This window comes from Sceloporus occidentalis, unplaced genomic scaffold (assembly GCF_023333645.1).
Source record: "Sceloporus occidentalis isolate IW3139 unplaced genomic scaffold, rSceOcc1.0.p SCAF_7, whole genome shotgun sequence".
Lineage (NCBI taxonomy): Eukaryota > Metazoa > Chordata > Lepidosauria > Squamata > Phrynosomatidae > Sceloporus > Sceloporus occidentalis.
The window spans coordinates 86,227,645-86,252,873 of NW_028316987.1; the positions used below are offsets into that span (position 1 = coordinate 86,227,645).

General features: G+C 39.3%; 1 protein-coding gene across 6 annotated transcripts in view; it reads right to left on the bottom strand.

Annotated features, from left to right (window-relative positions):
• UBE3C (ubiquitin protein ligase E3C) overlaps positions 1–25,229 on the bottom strand; it is a 73,176-nt gene that overhangs the window by 9,837 nt on the left and 38,110 nt on the right. For all 6 annotated transcript variants that reach the window (XR_016281970.1, XR_016281972.1, XM_089533561.1 and 3 more), the window contains 4 exons: positions 23,644–23,741; positions 21,423–21,555; positions 20,367–20,614; positions 6,364–6,576 (listed from right to left, as the gene is read on the bottom strand). Coding sequence is in view for 4 of the 6 variants with exons in the window: in XM_089533561.1 (XP_089389687.1) it covers positions 6,364–6,576; positions 20,367–20,614; positions 21,423–21,555; positions 23,644–23,741 (692 nt within the window). In the remaining 2 variants the exon portion in view is untranslated. The remainder of the gene's footprint in view (positions 1–6,363; positions 6,577–20,366; positions 20,615–21,422; positions 21,556–23,643; positions 23,742–25,229) is intronic.

Below are 25,229 nucleotides of genomic sequence, written 5' to 3' on the forward strand. Positions count from 1 at the left end.
ATGTTCCAAAAGTAAAACTTTTTTCATGGGTGGTCGAGAGAGTGATACCTTTGCTTCTGATGGTTCAATGTACACAAACTGTATTTCATGCACAAAATTATTAAAAACAATGTATAAAATAACTTTAGGCTATGTGTATAAGGTGTATATGAAACAAAAATGAATTTTGTGTATATGCAAATACTGCAAAATTTAAAAAGTACATAATACTTCTGGCACCAAGCATTTGAGGTAAGGGATACTCAACCTGTACTACAATATAAACAGATGGGCATTTACAGAGTAAGAAAAAGAAGCTTGCATAGAAGGGCATACAATCTAAGAGATAATATGCCTGTGTTGTCACAATATGTACCGCTAGGTGGCATAATGGAACTGTGGAGTCCTACTTCAGTTAAACAGGGTATAGTTCAATACATGTTAAATCTGCATACTATTATTTCTTAATATTTTATTTTCATTTTTAATATACTTATTTATTAAATAATTTATTCCAAAAAGAAGAAATAATTATTCTCAGAGGCTTTATCAGTAAAATGCAATTGAAGTATATTAACAACCAATGTTAACAACATACATATCATTTTGGCCACAAATAGTTTAATATACAATTAAGAATGACGATGGAGCCAAAAAGGCTAACCTGTAACTACGTTTATGCTAACCTATAACTACATTTCTTTGTGTGGTCATCATGAACACCCAGAAACAGGTCATTCCTGTGCCTGTGCAGCAGAGATTCAAAACCTCATACAGCTCTTCTACAAAATTTTCATAGTTATCCTGCACTATTTGTCTTTCCCCTCAGTTCCATGGTATGCTGCAGCTTATGCTGTAGCATAGCCTGACAAACAGACAGACAGTGGGGAGAAGTGAAGAATTGTGAGAGTTCATAGTGGCAGGTTACATACTGCCATTTGGGATGTCCCCAGGACATCCCAGTTTAAAAAAGGGGCGTCTCTTCTAGACGTCCCTACTCCTGTTACGGACTCTGTCTGTAACAAATGGCGGCGGCCGTTCCACACGGCCGCTGCCATCTTGATGTAGCGGACGCTGTGCGTCCGCACATCGCACGGCACTTATGACGTCGCGAGGGCGCCATTGGCGCCTCGCGGCATCATAACTGCGACGTGAGAACAAGCTCCATTTTGGAGCTTCTTTTTTGCTCCGCGCGGGAGCCGCGCGGTTTGGCTGCTGAGGTTCCCTCGCGGAGCAAACAGCAGCGCCGGCAGACTGCCGCAAAGCGGCAGTCTGTAACGGACCAGAGACTGCTCAAGGAAGAAGTTACAGGTAAACACCTGTCCTCCTCCTTTGTGGTCTCCGTTAACATACACATATGGGTGATTGTATAGCTACACTCACTAGTGGCTAGAAAGTGTGTCAGTGAAGAACAGATGTCAAGACCACCCAACCGAAGGGAGTTTCCTGTCTCTGTCTGACAATATTCTGTAGTGATGGGAATATGTAGACAGTTGTGACCACATGGTTGCACTGCAGATATCTTGCAGTGGCACACCTTGTAAGAAAGTTGTAGGTGCTGCAACTGCCCAGGTGTAGTAGCCGAGAACCTCAGATGGGACTGGCTTCAAAGCCAATCGAATAATGACAGCCACCCAGTTGGAAAACCACTGAAAGGGGATAGAACAGCCCTTTATTGGGCCAGCATAGTAGACAATAGCTTTGATTCCCTCCTGAACCATTTCATTCTTGAGATATAGAAGACAAGAGCCCTGTGAACATCCAGGGTATAAAACCTTATTTCCAACAGAGATCGAGGAGATGGGGACAGAGACCCAGAAAAACAATATTCTGGTAAGATAAAAGTGAGAAGTCATCTTGAACAGGAAGAAGACATCAGGCTGTAAGACAACCTTGCCTTTATGAAAATGAGAGTGAGGCAGATTGTGTTGAAACATGCCTAAATCTCCTGCTCAATGCAACAAAGCAATGACAACAATTAAGGCAAATTTCATGGTTAGGAACCACAAATCATATCTGAAAGGGGTTTGAAAGGTTTGACCATGAGCTGAGAAAGACCTTTGGCCCGGTACAGACCAGTGCTATGAACCAGCTTGGGGTCGATTTTAGGGCTCGGGAGAATGGAGCATCTGTCCGCACCCTCTCAAGCCTTACCATGTTGTCCAGGCACAATTTTGGCATGTGCGTGTTCACATGGCACGCGCGCCGATGATGAACAACAGACAGCGCCGTGCTGCTGCAGGGTGCTAATGGCACCTCAGCAGCGACGGAGAAAGGAGCCATGTGTCGCGGCTCCTTTTTCTGGGTGCATCGTTGTGCAAAGTGCGGTCACCACAGCAACAATCTGTGGGAGAAAGGGCCGATGTCTCGTTGCCCCTTTCTGCCAATCTGTATCCCCCCTAAGTCTCACACAGAAACCAGTTAGAGGAGAAGTGGATGCAAGAGGACAAGCAGAAGATAGAGACAATGAGCTGGAATTAAGAGAGAAGACAAAAAAAGATAGATGTGTATGTATGTAAGCAAGGGTGAACAAAAGAAGATATAAGAACAAGAAGAAACAATGTTGACAGCTTAGACGTGAAGAAAAAACATTATCTCCTAATTTTACTGTGTCTGCTGCAACGGACCACTAAATTGAGGGAAGTACTGATGGACAAGTGCACTGAAAATGCTGCAAAGGAACTCTAAAAGGTTTAAAAATCTGTGCTGTGCTGGTACAGAAATTACCAATTTTAGTGAATCAGTGACAGACCATTCTTCATGGTCTTAATCTCTTACAGACCGTGAAGAAGAATCAATCAGATCTACTCTGACAATACTCTGAAAAAAGTTTTTTGGATGATTATTGGCTTCCTGAAACATTCTGGGTACCTGCAGAGGACATATTCCAGTGGATTATGGGTCTGTGCCAGAAATAATATGTGAAGTGGGAGGAGAGTAGTCTACAGGTATCACCAGGGAATGCTAGGATACTAGACTGTGATTTGTATGCTTCAAGATCGCTTACAGTATGTAGCAAGGACTAAGAATGCTAATTCACATTTGTTATATAAAAGTAAGCAAAGTGTGGCCTACAAGTCTATTTTTGTGACTCTTTGCCCTTCTTGACTCCCTGGATTGCCAGTTTTCTGGATACCGCACAAAACATGAACTGACTTTCTGGAAGCCTTTAGGATTGCCAATTCATCTTTTAAGAACAGGTTGGAGGAGCCACTTTTACTATTTAATATAACAAAACGCCTGTTTTTTAAAACCCAAAGCAGAAGTCCCATTTTGTTTTGGGTTTTGCATTTCTAGCAATTTGTGCAGCCCCTGAAGAATCTCAGGGTCAGAAAACTGGCCTCCATACCTGCCCAACCCTGAGTGAAGAGCTCTGATACAGCCAAGTCTTAGGAGAAACAGAGACTCTAGCCTCAGCTGGCTATAGGGAATATGTACTCCCTTGTTAAAACAGCTTCACGACTACCAGTCTATTTCTATATATTGGTTATATAGAGCCCTATATTGATTAGCTCTTCACTATCTAAAAGCTCCTGATATGAACCTGCACAAGTCTTATGATCCACAGGGGAGGATTTCTCTTGGTCCCACCACCATCACAGGCCCACTTAGTAAGGATCCAAGTGAGAGCCTCCTTGCTGACTGCTCTTGGACCCTGAAGAACTTCCTCACAAGAGCTTAGCTGGCTCCCTCTCCTCTCTTTTTACCAGAAGGCAAAGACTTATTTTTATGATTTAAACAGGCCTTCAGGTTTTAACAGATCGGGCAGGAGGATGTTCAGTTGACGTGCTATATCTTTTCCTATGTATTTATGTGTTTTAAATTAATGTTTTAATTGGACTGGCTGTTTAATGGTTTTAAAACTTTTGTAGTACATATTTTAAGTTGCTTTGGGTTCCATTCGGGGAGAAAAATTAATAAACTAATAAATAAACAAACAAATAAACAAGAAGTGGACACTTAAATACATTGAAAAAGTACTAACTATGTGCTATTTCTGGAGCAGACCCAGAATATGGGATTGGCACTCACAGCTCACCTTCTGCCTTTTTATCAAACCTGAAGGTAATTTTCTACAATATTTTAAACAGGTACCATCACAAAGCAAAAGTGTCTATCTCAGCCACCCATGAAAAAAGTTTTGGGTTTTGGAATATTTTGGTTTTTGGAATTCTAGATACAGGAGATTGAACCTGTAACAGCATTTTTAGAGTAATCAAAAATAATAACTGCCTGCTGAAGATAATTCATCAGATAATGAAACAAATGTCTTGGTATCTGTAAACAAGCATTTTCTACAACTCTCTGAAAGTAAGTGTTTGTAATTAAACTGAAAATTGTACCATCAATTCAAAGCATTTTTTCATTGACCATAATGTGTATATATAAGTCTAAAAAATTTAGTCAAAAAATCAGCCCCCAAAAACTGGGTCAGCCTATCCAGAGGTCAATGTAAGTAGTGTTTCTTAAGTCTCTTATCAACATAAGAACTAGTCCCTTCTCTGAGTAGTGGTGAAAGTTGAGAGCTTAATCCAGGGGTAGGCAACCTTTTTGAGCCAGGGGCCGGGTTGCTGTCCCTCAGACAACTGGGGGGCCGAAGCCAAAAAATTTGTCTCCAAACTGGGACAAATGTAGGACAGATGTAGGACATTTTCCCAAATGTAGGATATATTTTTAAAATGGAAGACATGCGAAAAAAATTGCTGCTTTTTATAAAATGTTAATATAAATGCATGTTTCTTAGGCATGATCAAAATGGAGGACATTTTGGCATTATTCCTAGACAGATGGCAGAAATGTACTTCCCTTTCTGGCCAACCCCCCTCCCCATTCCAAAACACACGACAGCGCATTTGAGCATTTCACATGGCTTTATTTACCATGGGTTCTTGCAAATTGCATAGAATCATAAAATCATAGACGCAAGGGCCATCCAGTCCAACCCCTGCCATGCAGGAACTCTCAATCAAAGCATCCCTGACAGAGAGGCTTATTGCATAACCAAACCCTTTGGGTTTAATACTTAACATGGGTTCACATGGCTATGCATAATGAACATGTCAAGGTGGTTTAACAAGAAGTGGATTTGCCCTCGGTTAATAAAAATACAGAAAAGGGAAAATAAATGCACACAGATGGGCAGGGAATCGTCTAACTAAAAGATTGTATGTACAGCGCTGTGTAAATTTACAGCGCTTCATAAATAAAGGTTAATAATAATAATAATAATAACAACAACAACAACAACAATACACAGGGCAGGAAAAGAAAAAGGCACACATACAGATGGGGCCAAGAACCCACTCAACAACAATACAGGAGAGTAAGATACATGTTGGAAATGGCTACCTACCTCCTCCTCCTCCTTCTTTTTCTTTTCATCTTTGGCGCCAAACAGCACCCGGAAATGGCTCTTTTCCCTCCCGCTCGCCCAGAAGGAGAGGCTTGAGCTCAGTGCTCCTCCTCTTTCTCCTCCTCTTCCTCCTGGGAAGCCTCACCTTCCCATTGAGGCTGGCCAATGGTCGACTGGGGCTGGAAACAGCCCTGTCCCCAGCCTTTTCCTATTGGCCAGCCAGCCTCAAGGGAAGGAGCTGCTCATTGTGAGCCCCGTGCGTGCGTGCGTGCGCGCACAAGCTGGGCAGGCAAGGAACTCCCGGGGGCTGTGGAGGCGGAGGAGGTGGGTTGATGGCCGGCCGGCTGGCCACATAAGCAGCCAAAGGCGCCGCTGCAGTTATGGCGGCGGCGGCGGCAGGACTGGCCTGGGGCTGGTCCAAAGGCCTCACCGGGCCTGATTAGGCCCACGGGCCGTAGGTTGCCGACTCCTGGCTTAATCTATCAAAGGACAACCTAACAGAAGCACTGACCCTTCCTACTCTCTCCACTGCAGTGCTACTTCTGACCTTTTTGAATGCCTGGGCAGAAAAATAGCAGTGTGCTTTGGCACCATTTTCCTTCATGCTGTCTTTTACATCCTTTGTTACATGCCTCTTAGTTTTACCCTTAACTTATACATAGGTTATATCAAATTCTATAATTCTGGTCCTAAAACCTGCCCTTGACTTATACATGAGATTAACTTATACTCAAGTATATTAGTATTCACTATTTTTCTCAAGATCACCATCACATGATAATTCCCTCTTTCAAATATTCACACTTGTTATCTAAAAAGCAAGTGCTACTTGCCATGTGAGCAGACTGATTTTTGTTTGATGATGAGTAGCAAACCCAGAGGCATTAAATGGTCAGCGTCTGTATGCTCTGACTCTTCGATTAGCAATTATGGCATACATGCCTTATCACAGTGACATGTGAATACAAATGTCACTGTAAAATTAATAGTTAACTGGTTCCATTAGGAATAGAAAAGAATGATACTTTTACCTGTGCCTCCCCTAAGTCATTATTCACCACCGTAAAGTTCAGTCCAAGTTCTTCCACATCCCCTTCATAGCTTTTAAGGAAAAGCAGGTTTTTGTACATTTCAGGATCCAGTGAAGCCAAGTGATGAATGTCCACATCCGCACTTGTCCCCAACAACTTGGAAAGAAAAAAACTGGCGAAGGGAAGCTCAACAAGCATGTTTTCATATAAAGCCTTTAAAAAAAAATAAAGAATTGAAAATTAACTCACTTGTTTTGATATACCGACAGAATCTGAATATTTTACACATTCTTTCATTTAAAAAACATCCACTGGATATTTGCATTCCACAGGAACTCAATACAATCTCCCTCATTCATCATTATGTAGTATCTTCCATACAAGCAACTAGTCAAGCTACTATGGCAAAGAATTCAATTTAGTATTTAAAATTAAACATTGATCAATGTAGCTAACAATTAAAACTGAATAGCCTTGATCTGAGAATGAACTTTAAAAATGCTGTTACTCATTAATCTGCCAGTCTTCTGTAGGTGATCCTACTTTGAGGAAGCATGTAATTGATTTTTTTTCCCTACGGCACCATTTTACCAGTAGTACAATAAACTATGTTGAACAGTCTTCAGGAAGAACATTTGCTTAACTTATAGATGGCAGAATCCACCCTTGGTACAGAAATTGTGTTTGGGCAGGTTTTGATGGCAAAAGATGGCCAAAGTGCTGCATTTTTGTTGTTAACTGTCCTCAAGTCGATCTCAGCTCATGGCAATCCTGTGGATGAGACATCTCCAAGACTCCTTAACTTCCACTGCTCTGCTTAAGTCCTGTAAATTCATGCCTGTGAGCTCCTTAATATATCTCTGCATAATCTTACTTTAAAAAATTGTATTATTCTGCAGAAATCATTCTGTAAGTTATTTATTATTATTTATTTATGGCATTTATACCCCACCCTTTAGCCCTAAGGGCTATCAAAGTGGCTTACAATTATTATAAGTTAAGCAAATGTTCTTCCTCAAGATTATTCAACATAGTTTATTGTACTACTGGTAGATACAAAGGGATGAGGAAACTACACAAACCTTCATGCCCCAATCAAACCATTGAAAATCACACGCTGGCAATCTCTTTCTCTTTCAAGGTTCCTCTAGGTTGGGATGGATAACTGTGCAGGGCTAGGGGACCACATTAGCAATAGCAAGTACATTTCTAGACCGCTTATGTGCACTTGAGCACTCCCTAAGCGGTTTACAATGTGTAAGCTAATTGCCCCCAACAAGCTGGGTACTTATTTTAGTGATCTCAGAAGAATGCAAGCCTGAGTTGAGCTTGAGCCCTTGGATGGTATTGAACTTGCAACCTTGCAGTTTGTGAGTGAGTGGCTGCATTTAACCACTGCGCCACCAGGGCTTCAAGAGATCATGGAGAGTGCCCTCCTCACCGTACTCCCTAAATCCTCCAAACACCCTCTATGGGCGCACTTTCTCCACCACTGCTCTAGGTACTGTTCCCATACTTTCAAATCAGCTTTCATAGCCATTAGGATTAAGGTTTAATAGTTTGTATCCGTTCATTTAAAAGAAGCAGACCGTCTTTCATATGAACCATAACCAACGTTTTGATTTGAGTTGGACAATCCCCAAGTGAGGAACAAACATGATTTTTTAAAACAGCTAAGAACTACTTTTACGTAATTCTATGTAAAAGGGATAAAACCTGTGCCTTAGCAGGTGTTCTTAGAGACTAATTTCCTCATTCCTGGCCAAAAGCCATCATGGCTGGTGGTGATGGGAGCTGGAGTCCAACATCTTAGAAACCCAAAGGTTATCTGTCTCTAAATAGAAATGGACAGAGACACTGTGGAATGCTGCTTTCATCCTTTTGTAATTTTACAATGTATTATTATTATTATTATTATTATTTGTATCCCGCTTTTTCCCCAGGACTGGAACTCAGAGCTAGGAAGCAGAAAATTGGCTTATTTTAAACAAAGAGGCAAAGTAGCTAATGTCAATGCACTGGGCCAGAGATTACTTCTAGAAGTGGGTCTCTAGAAACTACCACCAAGCAGACTTGCCTCATAATCCATCATAGCTCTGCACTGGACATTACCACTAATATATATGAGGGCAGAAAAGCCAGTTCCTATTATTTTCAAAGAAGGGTCTACAAGAAAGTCAGTTACAGAACCTGGTATAGCACCAATTATTCAGTGATGTCTAGTCAAAGATACATGTAAAACAGATGCCATGTGACAGTTTTGACCTAACAAGAATGTACAAATGAGTGAAAAGCACAACTGAATAATATGTTTAATAATGATTTAGTAAAAGTACAGAAGAAATACAGAAGCTGCATTTGTAGAGCAGAATTTAAAAATTAAACTTTAAATTCAAATCAGTAATTTGCTGTCTGCTGTTCTGCACTAGTAATATAAAAACACACATACACACACACACAACTGTTAACTGTCACAAAACTATTTGAAATTAAAATGGAATTTTATTCACTGATTATGATTCACTGAACACTTCTGCGTGTGTTTATTCTTTCCTCTCTCTTTTTTAAAACACAAGTCAAGTTTTTGCCTTTAAAGTATTTAATATACCAGCACTAATAAGTGATGGCCCTAAACACTATGATCACATCAGCTAAATGGATTATAAACTAAATTTCCATAATGTATGCAACTGAAATACAAATGTAGGCATAAATCAAGGTATTTTCTAAACACAGGTTAATTACACAGAATCAAGAACTGGCTATTTTTTATGCAAAATAATCCACTTACCATTTTTCACATGGATCTTAATTCTTAGCCATATGTAACACTGGCTCCTAGAAGCCTATCAATAACTCCATGTCAAGGGAAAATAGCAATAGGTGTATTGAAGGAACCTGCATGTTATTTTTCAAGTGTCTGTCTTTTATGAGTGTTTATTGCTGGAAATTGTGCCAAAATGATTTGATATAAAAAGGATTAATTATAGTAGAAGCCTTTTAATATAAGTGAGTGCACTAGCAATGCAATTAATGCAAATTGTGGTGCTATCATGAGAATAAATGTGAACAACATCACAGGCCATTTCTGTTTGCTGCCAAATAACTTTAGTAATTTACTACATTAAGAATCAATAAAAAAATAATGCTTTTCAAATGCATCTCTATCAATCTTCAGGTAGCTCCACAGGAACATTTATAACTTAATCTAAAAACTATATAAAGCATTTCTAGGCCACCTTGATTGTGGAATCTTGATTATCATTTTAATTAAACATGGCTTCTCTGAAGCCAAGCTCTTCCAAATAAAAAGGCAAAAGAAACATTCATAAACAAGGTTAAGACAAATAGTTAATATTCCAATTACAGTAAAAGCTAAGTTTTGCAATTAACATCTCTCAAATGCACAATATGTCTATGTTAACTTAATCACAGTTGAGTTCCATTCTTTTCAGGTGGCAAAATGCAATAAGCTCCCATGTCACACACATGCCCATTCTTCTGGAATTTGCCTGGCCAAGTCAAGCTCTCTTTGATCCTTTCTATTTTCAGGTTGAGAATTTTAAAAAACACATGAGAAAAAGGAATCTAAGTGTACAATTATTACCTGGAACAAACAACACATCATGGGGATAAATACAGCAGACTGTCTGTACCCACAGATCCACCGACTGAGGCACCCATGGCTTGAAAACATTTTAAAAATATATATAAATTTCAAAAAGCAAACGTAGACTTTGCCATTTTATATGAGGGGCACCAATTTACTATGCCAATGTGCTGTATCTAATGGGACTTGAGCATCCATGGATTCTGGTATCCACTGGGGTCCCTGGAACCAAGCCCCAGGGAATACCAAGGGCCCACTGTAATTAACCCATTTTATTGATGAATCTCTTTCCAGCAAAAGCTGGAGTTCCTGAAGAGAAACTGGGTCATGTAGCATCTCTGTTCACATAAGGTTGCCAGTTTCTCTGAAGAGGAGGGCCTATACCAGGCCACCTCAAGCCTGCAAGACTTCATACAAACTCATACAAGTTTTGCAATGGCCATCTATTCTCTTTGCTTGCTGTGCAACATTAGCTGGCTGGACAGAGGGGATGCTAAGACACATTCCCAGCAGACAGATACCATGTAGTATGTAAGGCCTGATTGCTTCCACATAACATGCACCCAGGGGTTACAGTCTGGTGGGACTGCAGCTAGTCCTTCTCTTAAATATGGTGTTTGAGATGTCAGGGCCACAAATAAAGGGTGTTCTGTAGAAAATGGGAGTCTCAGGAACCCTACTTGAATATTACAACCATAAATATATTTAGAGGTAGGATAGTATCCTAAATACCCTAAAAGCAATGCCTGATCTTGAGAGTTAAACAGCTCTGATTTGTACTTGGATGGGAGACCGCCAACAAATACCAGGTGCTGTAGGCTATATTTCAGAGGAAGGAACTAGCAAAACTATCTATGCCTAAGAAAACCTCATGAAATTTATAGGGTTGCCATAAGTCAACAGGTATCTTGAAGACATATGTACACATACGGGACTTTGGAACTGATTCAGTGAAATCTTAAACCAAACACAGCTTTTTAAAATTGATTCATGCCAGATCCACATTGGATCATGTAAACCGCTCGGATTCCCAGTGATTGGGTGGTATATAAATAAATCCTATTATTATTATTATTATTATTATTATTATTATATTGGCCCAATCGAGTTCTGCAGCATAATAGCAATATCTTAATCTGTTTGGTCTGATCCAGAGATTTAAACATAAAATATGAGCACAGAAAAACTAGAGTGTATGTCTCATGTATTCCATGACCACATAAAGCAAAATGCAAGGTAGTGCAATGCAGAGGGGGCTAGTCTTTCCTCATTGACAATGCTAGCATACAGTTTGGACAACGAACACAGCAGCACTTTCCAGTCACAGTGCTCATGGAGAGACATTGTGTGAGGTCACTGTCATACAGTCAATTGACTCCTGCAGCTGTTATTTATTTTCTAGATTTAGCTTTTAGTGGCAGAATGCTGGAACAGATTTGGTGCAGGATAGGGTTCTTGCTGATTGTCATCTGAACTTGGTCTGTCTGATTCCTTTTCTTTTAATTTCCAAACCTTCTGGGTTAGTGGTAGCAAATTGGCATGGGGCCTACTATACTTGTCCATGCCTGCTCTAGGAAGCTACTCTCACTGCTAGGGGGACAATGACAGGACAGCACTCAAGTAAGTACACATGGTTTTTAAAACTCATTTTGGTTTGTTTTTTTTTGGGGGGGGGAGGGGCGTAGGAGCAAACTCCAGTATAAAACCCCCTTATATTTACTTATGTGCAATTTGGCAGGTTTAATCCTCTCTTTAGTATCCACCATACAGTTGACCCTTGGTATTCGCTGAGGTTTGGTTCCTAGACACCCCATCCCCTGTGGATACCAAAATCTGTGGATGCTCAAGTCCCATTATATACAATGGCATAGTAAAATGCCCCTTATATAAAATAGTAAAATCAAGGTTTGCTTTCTGGGTTGTGTGTGTGTGTGTGTTTTGTGGATGGTTGAATCTCTGGATATGGAAGGCCAACTGCATAGACATGTTGGTTTCTTAATACATGTAAATGGGAAGATTAGAAATCATGACACAGAGAGGGCATCGAGATTGATCAGGTCTAAATCAGAGCCAAGTAACTATACTGGGGGATTCCTGCACAACTCTACTTAGAAATACAGTAAATTATACAAAAAATCAAAGGGATCTGATTATAGCCCCCTCAAGACAGGTTTATGCTAAAGTCTATATTGTCTATACAACAGCAGGACTAAACACCAATCTTCCTAACTCCTTTGGCAAGGGATGCCAAGAACCGTGAGACAATCCAAAATATTTTGCTGCCTGCGGCAAAAGACATGACAATACATCCCAATATTCCACATATAAAACCTGACCAGACTAGCAGCTGCACAGAGTTGTGATACTAGTGATAAGACAGCACTTTTCACCACAACTAATGGTGGCATGGGGTCAGGTAGGTGTACAGCAAAACATATATGGCCAAGATCCTGCACTGCCTAATGTAAGTATGATGATAGTTAATAATCAGTTGTCATAGTTGTATTTGGCAATGCCAAACATCGCCCACCCGCCAAAAACCCTATCTGTTCAGCCTAGCAGCATCCAATATAGTTTCCAAGATGCTGAAGGCCAGGGCACTTGGAAATGACATCAACAGCGCTCTCCTGGTTGTGGAGCACATAAAGAACAGGCAGCTGGGGAGACTCCTTGAGGTGCTGCTGTAACTGCTTGTCTCAATGAGCCCCAACCCAGAGAGCACTGCAGATGTCATTACCCGATACTTTGATATGCAGTGCCTCAGAAACCCACTAGATGGGGTATTGTGTGGTTTAAGAGATAGGTTTTTTGGGCACAGTCATTAACCACATGAATCCCAAAAGTTACAATATCCTAAGTCCCTCTTACAATCTTGAAAATACTGAACAGTATGCCAGCCCCATGTTTGCTATGTCCCAATGTATCTGCTGCCTGATGAGGCAGTCTCATCCACAGGTCAGTCCTACTAGAACCTGGCAGTATTCCACACGTCACTAAAGACTTTATGGCATAATCCAATTGTTAATCCCAACCACAGCAGAACCACTATACCAACTGAACATACAATAAATAAAGTGTTGTCCTATCAAGTTCCCATTGATTCAGAAGATCTATCCTAGTTGGACTGAATTTAAATAAACTGTTGACCTATGATGTTCCCATTGATTCAGTGGGTCTATTATACCTGGAACCAACACCTGGATTTAGGCCTATTTATTTTATTTATTAAAATATTTATACTATGCCTTATATCCCAGGCAGTGTACATGCAAAATTGATTGATTAAAACAATTATAAATTGTAACAATAAAATGCATAATAACCAATGTAATATGAGAGCCAGCATGGTATAGTATTTTGACCAGGGTTCAAATCCCTGCTTGGCCATGGAAAACCACTGGGTGATCTTGAGCAAGTCATACTCTCTCACCCTCAGAAGAAAGAAAAGGTAAACTCCCTCTGAATAAATCTTGTCAAGGAAAACCCAATGTTGGAATCACCTTATGAAATGACTTTAAGGCACACAGAAACAACAACCATCAATTTAATAAATTAAAACAATTTTTTAAAAATTAAAACTTTTTAAAACAGTGTGATTGGACAGATTGGAATATATCAGTTGTATTCCCAAGGCTTAAGCAGCCATGTTTTTACTTAACACTGAAATGAAGACAGCATTAGCAAGAGTTGGGCTTCTAAAGGGAGGGCATTCTACAATTTGGATGCCAGGGCTGAGAAGGTGCTCTCCCACCTCCTCACACAATGTTTGAGGCACTAGTGATCAATATCTACAATGTTCAGAATTAAAACACATGATATGTCAAGAGATTATTTGGTGTGACCAGAATGCTAAAACAAACAAACAAACATGGGAATATCACATGATTCCATGCTTACAAATAAGGAAGCAAAATTCAAGATAAGGGTTGGGAAATAACTAGGGACTCTTTGGTTCCCCAATCTCAATAGAACAATATTAAAACAGGATGGTTATGTCAGTTATGTGCAACCCCTATACTTTTTTGTTGCTATCTCCCAATCGCATTTCAAGCTTTCTTCTGTCCTCCAGACACACTGAACTACAATGACAAATATCCCAGCTGAGGATGGTGAGTGTTGTTATCCAATACATATGGAAAGCACCAGCTTGGAAAAGCTCCCAGATACCTTATACAGTCGTCCCTCCTAACTCGCAGATCTGGGATCCATGCCCTCAAATATCCGCACAGGGGCGACCCCCGCTATTTCCAATAGTGCGCACACCTGGCGTACACTCGGGCCATGGGGTGCGCCCCATTCAAGCCTATGAGGCTTGAATATCCATGTACTTTCGTTTGTGTAGGGCAGGGGTAGGCAACCTGCGGCCCGGCGAGGCCTCGGGACAGGCCCCAGCCCGGTCCTGCCGCCGATTGCCACCGGGGCCTTTGGCGTCTCACGCGAGGGGCATGGTGGGGCAATTGTCTATAGAAGCCTCAGAAACATGCATTTATCTTAACATTTTTTAAAAAATCAGCAAATTTTTTCACGTGTCCTCCATTTTTTATTTAAAAAGTGCCCTCCATTTGAAAATTTTGTCCTACATTTATCCCGGTTTATTTATTTATTTATTTTTTAAATATATATATATATATTTAATTATTTATTTTTTGGCTTCGGCCCCCCAGTTGTCTGAGGGACAGCAACCCGGCCCCCGGCTCAAAAAGGTTGCCTACCCCTGGTGTAGGGGGTCCAGAACAGATCCAACGCAAAAACGGAGGGACAACTGTACTTAGAGATGTAGAACTCCAGATTGTCAATCAATTTATATCTTAATTTCCAATAAGATTCGTCAGTCAAAAATCTGTTCTTGTGTATACAACTGTCCCAATAAGTGCATATTTTATGTACTTCAGATAACCCTAGTGTTCACAGAGAGCATGAGCATCTCTGTTTCCTATTTCAAGCTCAGGCAGAAATGAACATGAAATCTTAGTAGAAGATTATCAGCATGAAGTATAACTTCATTAAATGAATCATTTTTTTAAAAAACCTGTGCCAAGGTAACTATTATTAATCTAACCATAGAGGACATGTATCAAGACAAATCAATATCTTCAAATCAGCAAAGTACTCATTTTCAGTAAGAGTTCAAACACAACAATTTATTTCAGTAAATACTCTGAACTTAATTGACTTAAATGGACCTAGGTGTTTCCAAAGGCAAAAAAAAGATCAGGATGCCATTACCACATACTTTAACTGTTTATTTATTCCCTGTCTAGGAAGCCTGATTTAGGAGCTATAAAATGCAATCAGTACACAAACCAGAAGCTGGAATCATCTGCTAATGGAACTTTTAATTGAGAAGTGACCACTGACATGAGGTAATTCTTTCCATGCAGAATAGCTTGCAGAGACCTTTCTGCACTTTATCACAGTAAACAATCACTAACATATGCATTAAAGAAAATTTAAATACATTATGACCCAATAAATATCACAATCAATAGAATCTTTTCCCTCTCAAAGATTTAGTGTTAAAATACTACACTTTTAGTAGTCTTTTAGTGCCAGAAACATATTTACAAATGCTAGTACTCAGTTCAGTCATTTGTAATGAAAAGATAATTGGTTATATGAAAGAAACTAGTATTCAGAAGGCTACTAGTTGGGGTAACCACTGAAAAAATACTATCAGACAAGGGGGTTATTAAAATCTATTGAATAATAGTGAATTCTTCGATTTCAGAACCGGATCTTACTTATCTGTGTTAAAGAAAGTACAATCTCCACCCAAAAAAACCCTTAATGGATTAGTCATATAGATTTTAGTCAATGTACAGAGGATGCATCTACACCTCAGAGATAATCTGGTCTGACACCACTTTAACTGCCCTGGCTCAGTGCTATGGAATTCTGGGAACTGTAGTTTGTTGCGTCACCAGAGCACTCACAGAGAAGGCTAAATGTCTTCCAAAACTACAATTCCCAGAATTCCATAGCACTGAGCCATGGCAGTTAAAGCAGTGTCAAACCAGATTATCTCTGCTGTGCAGCTGCAGCTTGAGTTTACTTTGCAAAAAAATTAAAATAATTTTATTAGGAAGATTATTTTTATTATAGTTGTATTATAGTTGAGATGGTAGCATCTCAAAAGTGGCATTCCTGTGTGAGAGAGAAGGTATAATGCCTCCTTTAAGATGGCACATGGTAGCAGCAGGTATCAGAACAAGTTGTATTAAAACAATTATATTGGAAATATATCTGCTCCTCAGTCAGTCAAGAACCCTTTTAGTCATTGTAAATGTCTTAAGTCAATTACTCTAATCAATGATTCCATAAAGGATAAAGTCCTATACATGTTCACCTGGGGTTAAGTCCCACTGGGCTCAACAGGACTGTTCTGTCATTGTAGCAATCTAAGTGGCAATCCTAACAGTTAAGACATCTCAGCTATTCAGAGCCATATTAGGGAATGGGAAGATGGGACTAAATCCAACATTTGTCGTACTTAGAATAGACCTGCTGAAATTAATGGAATAAAGTTAGCTGTGACTAACAAGCTGCATCCATTTGATAGGTCTGTTCTAAGTAGAAATAACACTGAATCATGATCACAGCCATTATCAGGAACTTAAGAACACTTTTTTAAAAAATGGTGAGCACTATGACTTTTAAGGAATTTGTCTTTTTAATTATTGGCAATGATTAATTGCCAATAATTGCATTTTATGCACTTAGGGCGGAAAAATAAAATGCACAGATATAGGATGGGTGACACCTGGCTGAATGAAACTATGTGTGAAAGGGATCTAGGAGTCCAAGTAGACCACAAGTTGAACATGAGTGAACAGTGTGATGCGGCAGCTAAAAAGGCCAATGCTATTTTAGGCTGCATCAATAGAAGTATAGTGTCTAGATCAAGAGAAGTAATAGTGCCACTGTATTCTGCTCTGGTCAGGCCCCACCTAGAATATTGTGTCCAGTTCTGGGCGCCACAATTCAGAAAGAACATAGAGAAACTGGAGTGTGTCCAAAGGAGGGCGACAAAAATGGTGAAGGGTCTGGAAACCATGCCCTATGAGGAACGACTTAGGGAGCTGGGGATTTTTAGCCTGGAGAAAAGAAGGTTAAGAGGTGATATGATAGCCCTGTTTAAATATTTGAAAGGATGTCATATTGAGGAGGGAGCAAGCTTGTTTTCTGCTGCTCCAGAGAACAGGACCCGGAACAATGGATGCAAGCTACAGGAAAAGAGATTCCACCTGAACATTAGGAGGAACTTCCTGACAGTAAGGGCTGTTCGACAGTGGAATGCACTTCCTCGGAAGGTGATAGAGTCTCCTTCCTTGGAGATCTTTAAACAGAGGCTGGATGGCCATCTGTCAGGGATGCTTTGATTTGGATTTCCTGCATGGCAGGGGGTTGGACTGGATGGCCCTAGTGGTCTCTTCCAACTCTACGATTCTATGATTCTATGATTAAATGGAATTTCTTCAAAAAATTTCTTCTGCTTAAGAAACATTCAACACCAAACAAAATATACTGGACCATCTCCAGTGAATGGCTATCTGAACACATAAATTATTTGATTTTAATGTATTTGTTTTCTGATAACACTGCAACATATAAGCGGAGTTCTCAGCAGCAACCCTCGTTGACTCTTCGTTTATACAAATAAGAAATTGCTCTTGATGTTAGACTGCTTCCTTTGCAACATATGCAATTTATTTACACAAAGGCTTTTTATTAACATACTGCTGCATTTTAGGAATTATTTGCAAAGGGATAAAATGGAAGCATTTTTATAAATGGATGAATAAGCATTCAATGAGGTCTCCAGCTAAAACCACAATTCTGGCAAGGGCTGAATACTAAGGCAAGCATTGAAAAGAAAAACCGTGCCTTATCTTGCTGTTGAACTCATCAACTTTCCAAACATGTCAGTTAAAGGGTGTTTCTGCACCTGGCTACAGCTAATTATTAAATAACACAGTCATTTTGTGCCTTATGTAAACAGAGAAAATACACTATATTTTGCTGCTTTCAAAATGGTAGGCAACTGAGTTCCTTCTTATTTCAAAATGTATAGTGATTTTATTCACTTTTTCTCAACCAGAAACCAAGCTTTCACTCCTTCTTTCATTTTTAAGTAGTCAAGGTCTTGGCAAAATGTAATGACTTATGCATTTCAACTGCTGGCGAAATGTATTTTCTACAAGAACAGAAACTAGCTTTTCTTTTTCTTTTTTGCTGCTACGTTTGGCCTTCTGAAGCACACTTCTCTCACACATTGTTATGCAAGACTTTACATGCATGTATGTATAAATTGTTTTAATACATTTTAGGTTTACCTTTCTATTTTATAACATTTCTGATCATTTGCCACATGAAATCTCTTACTATTTTACCAGTCATGGGTCTTAATATTTTACCAGCCATTGGCCTTTTTAGCTGCCTCATCACACTGTTGACTCAAGTTCAAGTAGACCACAAGTAGAACATGAGTCAACAGTGTGATGAGGCAGCTAAAAAGGCCAATGCAATTTTAGGCTGCATCAATAGAAGTATAGTTTCTAGATCAAGGGAAGTAATAGTGCCACTCTATTCTGCTTTGGTCAGGCCCCACCTGGAATACTGTGTCCAGTTCTGGGCACCACAACTCAAAAAGGATGTTGAGAACTGGAGTGTGTCCAAAGGAGGGCGACTAAAATGGTGAAGGATCTGGAAACCATGCCCTATGAGGAACGACTTAGGGAGCTGGGGATGTTTAGCCTGGAGAAGAGAAGGTTAAGAGGTGATTATGGTAGTCCTGTTCAAATATTTGAAGGGATGATATATTGAGGAGGGAGCAAACTTGTTTTCTGTTGCTCCAGAAAACAGGATCCGGAACAATGGATGCAAGCTACAGGAAAAAAGATTCCACCTCAACATTAGGAGGAACTTCTTGACAGTAAAGTGGAACAAACTCCTTTAGAGTGCAGTGGAGTCTCCTTCCCTGGTGGTCTTTAAACAGGCTGGATGGTCATCTGATGGGGATGCTTTGATTGAGAGTTCCTGCATGGCAGGGGGTTGAACTGGATGGCCCTTGCGGTCTCTTCCAACTCTATGATTCTATGATTCTCTGTTCCAATAATCATTTTCTTACAGATTCTGAAAATATATTTGTTGTTTATTTTCTACAGATTGCCACAAGAGTCTTTTTGTTTTTTTATAGTACTTACAGCATCTTCAAATTTGGCCTCTCTTTTAGTATTTGCTACATAAGCTCCACTTTACAGGATCTTTACTGGGACAGATAGTCTGGTAAGGGCTATTTCAGGAACCATACAGAGGCACCTCAAAACAGGTTTCCAAAACTCTGAAGGCTCTCTGAAAAGTGCATCTCTACAGCCCTATTCAGGTCTCTTTACTCACATATCATGGAAAGGGGGACAGTGGGTCTGAAATTGCTGACCCCATGTTCCTAGTTGTCTAATCTCTCCATCTAAACACTGGACATGTAATGAGCTGACAATGTTTGACACATTGGAGGCCACAGAGTCATGGACCTCATTCTTACTCTCTCCTTTCCTACATAGGACACTTGTGAATAAGAACTGAATAGAGTTTAAGACACATTTGCAAAGGCACATACCTATGGAGTTCACATTTTTAGATATACATGTAAAGCACACAGTTAGAGAATGGAATGGAATGGCCAAGCGATAATGCACCTTTACCAGTTAGCAGAACTGTGTGGAAGTATTCTGTCTTAAGTGGGAAACAGAAAACTTGTGTTTGTTGACAGAGCATTCTCTTTGGTGGTCCCACCAGGACTCTGTGCTGTTTTAACACCCCTGCTCCTACTCCATGCAAAGGAACAAATATTGTCCCCAAATTATGTATTTATTTATAAAAAAGCTTTTTTATTATTATTTCAGAGAATGTGTCATCATGACCAGGACTAAAATTCTATAAATTAAAACAAAATCACTATGATACCAACCTATTATTCAAGTAATAATACAATTTGCCTAATACAGAAAGTTATCTGAAGATTTGCACTGGCAATTCTTCCAACTCCTTTGTTTATGAACTGGTTAGACTAACTTTATTTTAGTGAAATCCGTTTATACATATATGTTGAAATGTACTGAGCTAAGCATTTCCAATGCTGTCCTGGACTCTTGTGTATATTTCTTCCACTTAGACATGGCACTTTAAATAATTCCCACAACTCAGAGTGCTAAGCATGCCTACACTAGAAATATTGTCTGGACTAACAACCCATCAAAATGAAGATGTTCATCTAAAAAAAGTGGAAGAAAACATGTAGAAAACTGTTTCTGAACATCACATAAAATCCCCACTTGATTTCCATGTGTTTTGCAATATTCCATCTTTATATATATACGTATGTACTTTATTTTACCTTTCCAAGCATTCGACCAAGAAAATAGTAGTGCCTTGCATAAGAATCTCCCACAAGCATCTGTGCAGCAGGATTAGGGTAAAGCAATCCTTCATTAGTGGTTTTAAAAAAACCCTGATTAGGGTTAAATCCTGATTTAAGTAGTTCATTCAGAAATTCCCGGAATATTCCACCACCATCAATGCCAGCTTCATCTAGACCATGGGCATTGAGCAAATGAACACGAATTCGTTTTTTCAAATCAGGTTCTGGTGAAAAGAAAAATAAGTCTCATAAGAATTAGCAAACACACACCCTTCTTTCATGCATACATTTAAAAGTATTTTGTGAAGAAAGTCACACAATAAACTAGGCATTCCTACAACTACCTATTGATGGCTCTTATTTGTACATAATCCCTCCCCAAAAGTAGTCCTTTTAAGTGACATTGTGAACTCTCTTGAATTTAACAACTCACCATGTAGAAAAGTCTATAAATAGAAACTATTTAAGAGCAATTTTAGAATATAAGTTTGAAGCAATGCAGCACAGGCTTTTCTAAAATGGCGGGTTGCTGTAAGTCAGGCTGCTTGCTCTAGGTCTTGTGTTCATCAGATGTTTTTGAATACAATTTCCATATGAGCATGGTCACAAAGAAAGGGATTTATTGGTCACACTACAAAGGGAGCAGTAATTACTGTGGGAGCAGTAATTTTAAAAAATCTGAAAGATACCAGGTTACTTGTATCTCTGCTAGGTGACCTGCATGCACCCCTACTCCGGCTTAAATGAGAAATTAACATGCAACAGTTTAATGCTTAATAATAAAACAAAAACAAATCCTTGCACAGAACAGGGTCTCTGTTAAAGAATAACAAAAATTAATATGAATGGAGTTCTGATTTAGGGCAAACACTGTGAAGCTCTTTATAAGATACAAATTATTTACATATGATGTACTAACCAAATTGGCCTATAGTCTACCTACATCAGGAATGTACAGAGTTTATTATCATTCCCAAGACAAGCATTTTATTACAGTGAACTTATATTAGCATTATTTTATAAACACTGTACCATTTTCAGGGGAAAGTTTGTCATATGCATCTTCATAAATATAATTTCTTCTGATTGTGACGTTGATTCCATCCAGAAATGGACCTTCTCCTTGAACCTCCTGTTTGTCAGCGTAGATCAGTCTTTGAAAGATCTTGTATGAAGTGAGTAATGAAATGAGGTGAGGAAAGAAAAGTAATTCATTTAAGTATGGATTTCAAACATGCAAGAATATCACAGCATTTCAATTTGCATTCAAATTTGTGTTACACAATGACAGAATTCTGGAATTAGACACAAAATATTTTAAAAACTAGTATCACCAGTATTAACAATCAGACGCTTAATAGGAGTAGATGTCGTATGTTATAATTCTGTCCCATATGAATACTAAACAAAATATCTTCCCTATACTGTATTTATCATTGTCCTTTTCCAAAATAGTAATTTACCCACAAAAGTTCCCCCCTACCCCCCATTCCTTTGGTAATACTAGCATACATTAACATGAGCACAACTCTAGGACTTCAGTTTGGAAGCTGCAAGGCGAACAAAAAAAAAAAGCTTAGACATTTGCTTTTGTTGATGCTTTAAGATAAAAAATGGAGAAAGCAGATACTCTGTGGTATATACCACAGTGCTAGTGGATTTTCAAACTTACAAACAAATTATAGGTTGAGGACTGAATAAAAATGCATTGATCATTCTGGAAGCCTAACAGACCTTTTGACTTGTGCTTTTCAAATACAACTTGTCCCTTGCAACCAACAGAACAAATTAGTTTGGGCAGGATCCAATGATGATGAATTGAGTGTAACTGGAAGTATGCCCTTCCCACAGCAGCGCCTTATACACCTTCAAAACCAGCTCAGGAAGACTTGGGAATGAAAGGTTTGTTCCAACAGGCAGCATAACATTAGATTTAGAAATTGTGAAATGCAGGCGAGACATACAGCTGACAACACAGGTAGATATTATCTAACCACCTTCATCTGGAGAGTAAACACAGGAATGGCAGCTGATTTACCATATAGTGGGTCTAACGTGTGGAAAATGACACTGAACTCGTTCAATCTACATTCTATTCACTGCAGAAAAGAAAAGGAAAGGGTATTTCCCCCTTCAAAACGTTGAGCTCAGAAAAATTCAAAGCATCCCTAAGGGTATCAAGTATCCTTGACTAGGAAAATGGCAGGACTGCACATGCACATCTTTAGGAGGGAGGAAGGGGAAGGATATACTTTGTGTTAAGTTCAACTTTTCCCTTTAACTTCAGACTCAATAGGTGGACACGAGTTCAAATGTATCAAACTTTCTTTGTCTGCATGCTAACTGGGGGGAAAAACCCTCACTGACGTTTCCTTTTAAATCTGGATTTTCAATAAATTCTACCAAAACCAAACCACACTATTAGATTCAAGAATTCAGACACAACAGATAATCTAAATTTAATGTACGCTTATGATGAGACAGATCAAAGTGGAAGCTGCCTGTCCTGTAAGCCATTAACATAAAACAGTAAGATATGGTGTTGAAAGGAAAAGATTTCTTCCTACAATAGATTAGAGTCCTGTGCCAGTATTAGTCCCCTGTGCCACCAAACAAGCCATACTGGAAATTCAAGGAAACATTGGGAACACCTGCCAATACAAATTAAGGAAATTTTGCTCAGAAAAACACCTCCAAAACTGAAAGCTCCAGTACAGCCACAGATAGAGGAAGTGGTGTATATTCAGGAATATAAAAAAGAAAAGAAAATAAATCCAGGACATTTCAGATATACATGCCCCAGCAACCTTGAAACAAGCAGAATGGATTTGAATGGTATCTGAACAATACCACTACTGTGAAGTCGAAGGCTTTCATGGCCGACATCCATAGTTTTTTGTGGGTTTTTCAGGCTGTGTGGCCATGTTCTAGAAGAGTTTCTTCCTGACGTTCCAGCATCTGTGGCTGGCATCTTCATTCTCTGAAGATGCCAGCCACAGATGCTGGCGAAACGTCAGGAAGAAACTCTTATAGTACATAGCCACATAGCCTGAAAAACCCACAAAAAACTATAATACCACTACTATCCTGAATGATTTTTGAATGTTAAGGCCAATGATAAAAATCAGACAGACTATTCATCCGGGCATAAAGGCACACTGTGGTTCGCAAAGTATGCAGTACAAGCATGTCTTTAGTAAATGGAGGGCTTCATATTTACTGTCAAAATACAAGAGTTATAAAGATGAAGTACCTTTACTCGCTCTTCAAAGGGAACCACAAAAGGTAACTCAGTCAATATGGCAAGTTGTCGCTCCTCTGACACAGAAAGAGGTGCTGGATCCAAACCCACTTTTAAAATGAAAATAAAAGAAGGTGTTAATGTACAATACAATATTTTTTTCTATTCATCTCTGAATGATGGGGCACCACCTCATACAATGGGGTAGTGGTGCAAGGTGCAGCCCCACCAATGTTACTGAACTCTCATTAGCACTTGCTTGAATAAGCCCATGGAGAAGAATGCTGGAAACTGCAGTTCATCAACATATGCTGGGCCACACTTTGGCCACCCTGCCACACAGACTGAATTAAGTGAGTTCAATGAGTTACTGAATATCAAGGAGAATTATAAACATTAGTCTGTAGAGTTCCAGTTCTATAATCAGAACTTGGCCTTCCTATTTACTTTAACCTCCACGTACTTTGTGCCACTTAATATGCTGCTCCTAAGAAAGGGGAAACCATGGCTTGCAGTAACCACAGGATCACTGCATTGATTTCCCAAGCAAGCAAAGTGATGCTCAAAATTCTATACCAAAGACTTTTACCATATATAGAACGAAAAATATCAAGTTGGTTTCAGGAAAAGAAGGGACACTAAAGATCATATTGTAAGCTTATGTTGGATAATGGAGTCCAACAAAGAATCTAAGAAGAAAATCAGCCTCTGCTTTATAATCTTTAATTGTTTAGATCAATTGTCCCCAAACGATGCCCTTTAAGAGATTTTGGACTTCAGCTCCCAGAAGCCTCAACCATGTTGGTCAATAGTCTGGGATTCTGTGAGCTGAAGTTCTAAATCCCTTAAAGAACACAGTTTGGGGACCACTAGTTTAGATCACGAAAAGTTATGGATTGTTCTTAAACAAATGGGTGTGCCACAACATCTGATTGTCCTGATGCATAGTACTCAGCACAAAAGGCTACAGTCAGGACAGAATATGGATAAACTGAATGGTTTCTAATTGTCAAGGGAGTCAGGCAAGGCTGCATTTCAGCATGCTAGCTGTTTAACTTGTACACTGAACATATCATACATAAAGCAGGAGTAGACTCTGAAGAGAGGAATGCAAAGTGGAGGAAGAAATATCAACAATTTAAGATGTGTAGATAAAACCATTTTGTTATTGTTGTGTGTCGACTTGTGGCAACCCTAACACCCTATTCATGAGGGTTTCTTGGCAAGTTTTGTTCAGAGGAGGTTTGGCATTGCGTTCTCCTGAGGCTGAGAGCATGTGACTTGCCCAAGATCACCCAGTGGGTTCCATGGCCCAGCTGGGAATTGAACCCTCGTCTCCAGAGTTAAATCATTCAAACCACTATGCCACCATACTACTAGCAGAAAATAGCAAAGAGTTAGAACAATTACTGAAGAAAATAAAGGAATAAAGTGCAAAGGGAGGTTTACAGTTGAACATTAATTAGAAAAACAAAAATAACGATCACAGGTGATTTACATAACTTTAAAGCAGATGATGAAGATACTGAAATAGTTTAGATTTTCCATACCTTGGCTCGGTCATTAATCAAACTGGAGACTGCAGTCAAGAAATCAGA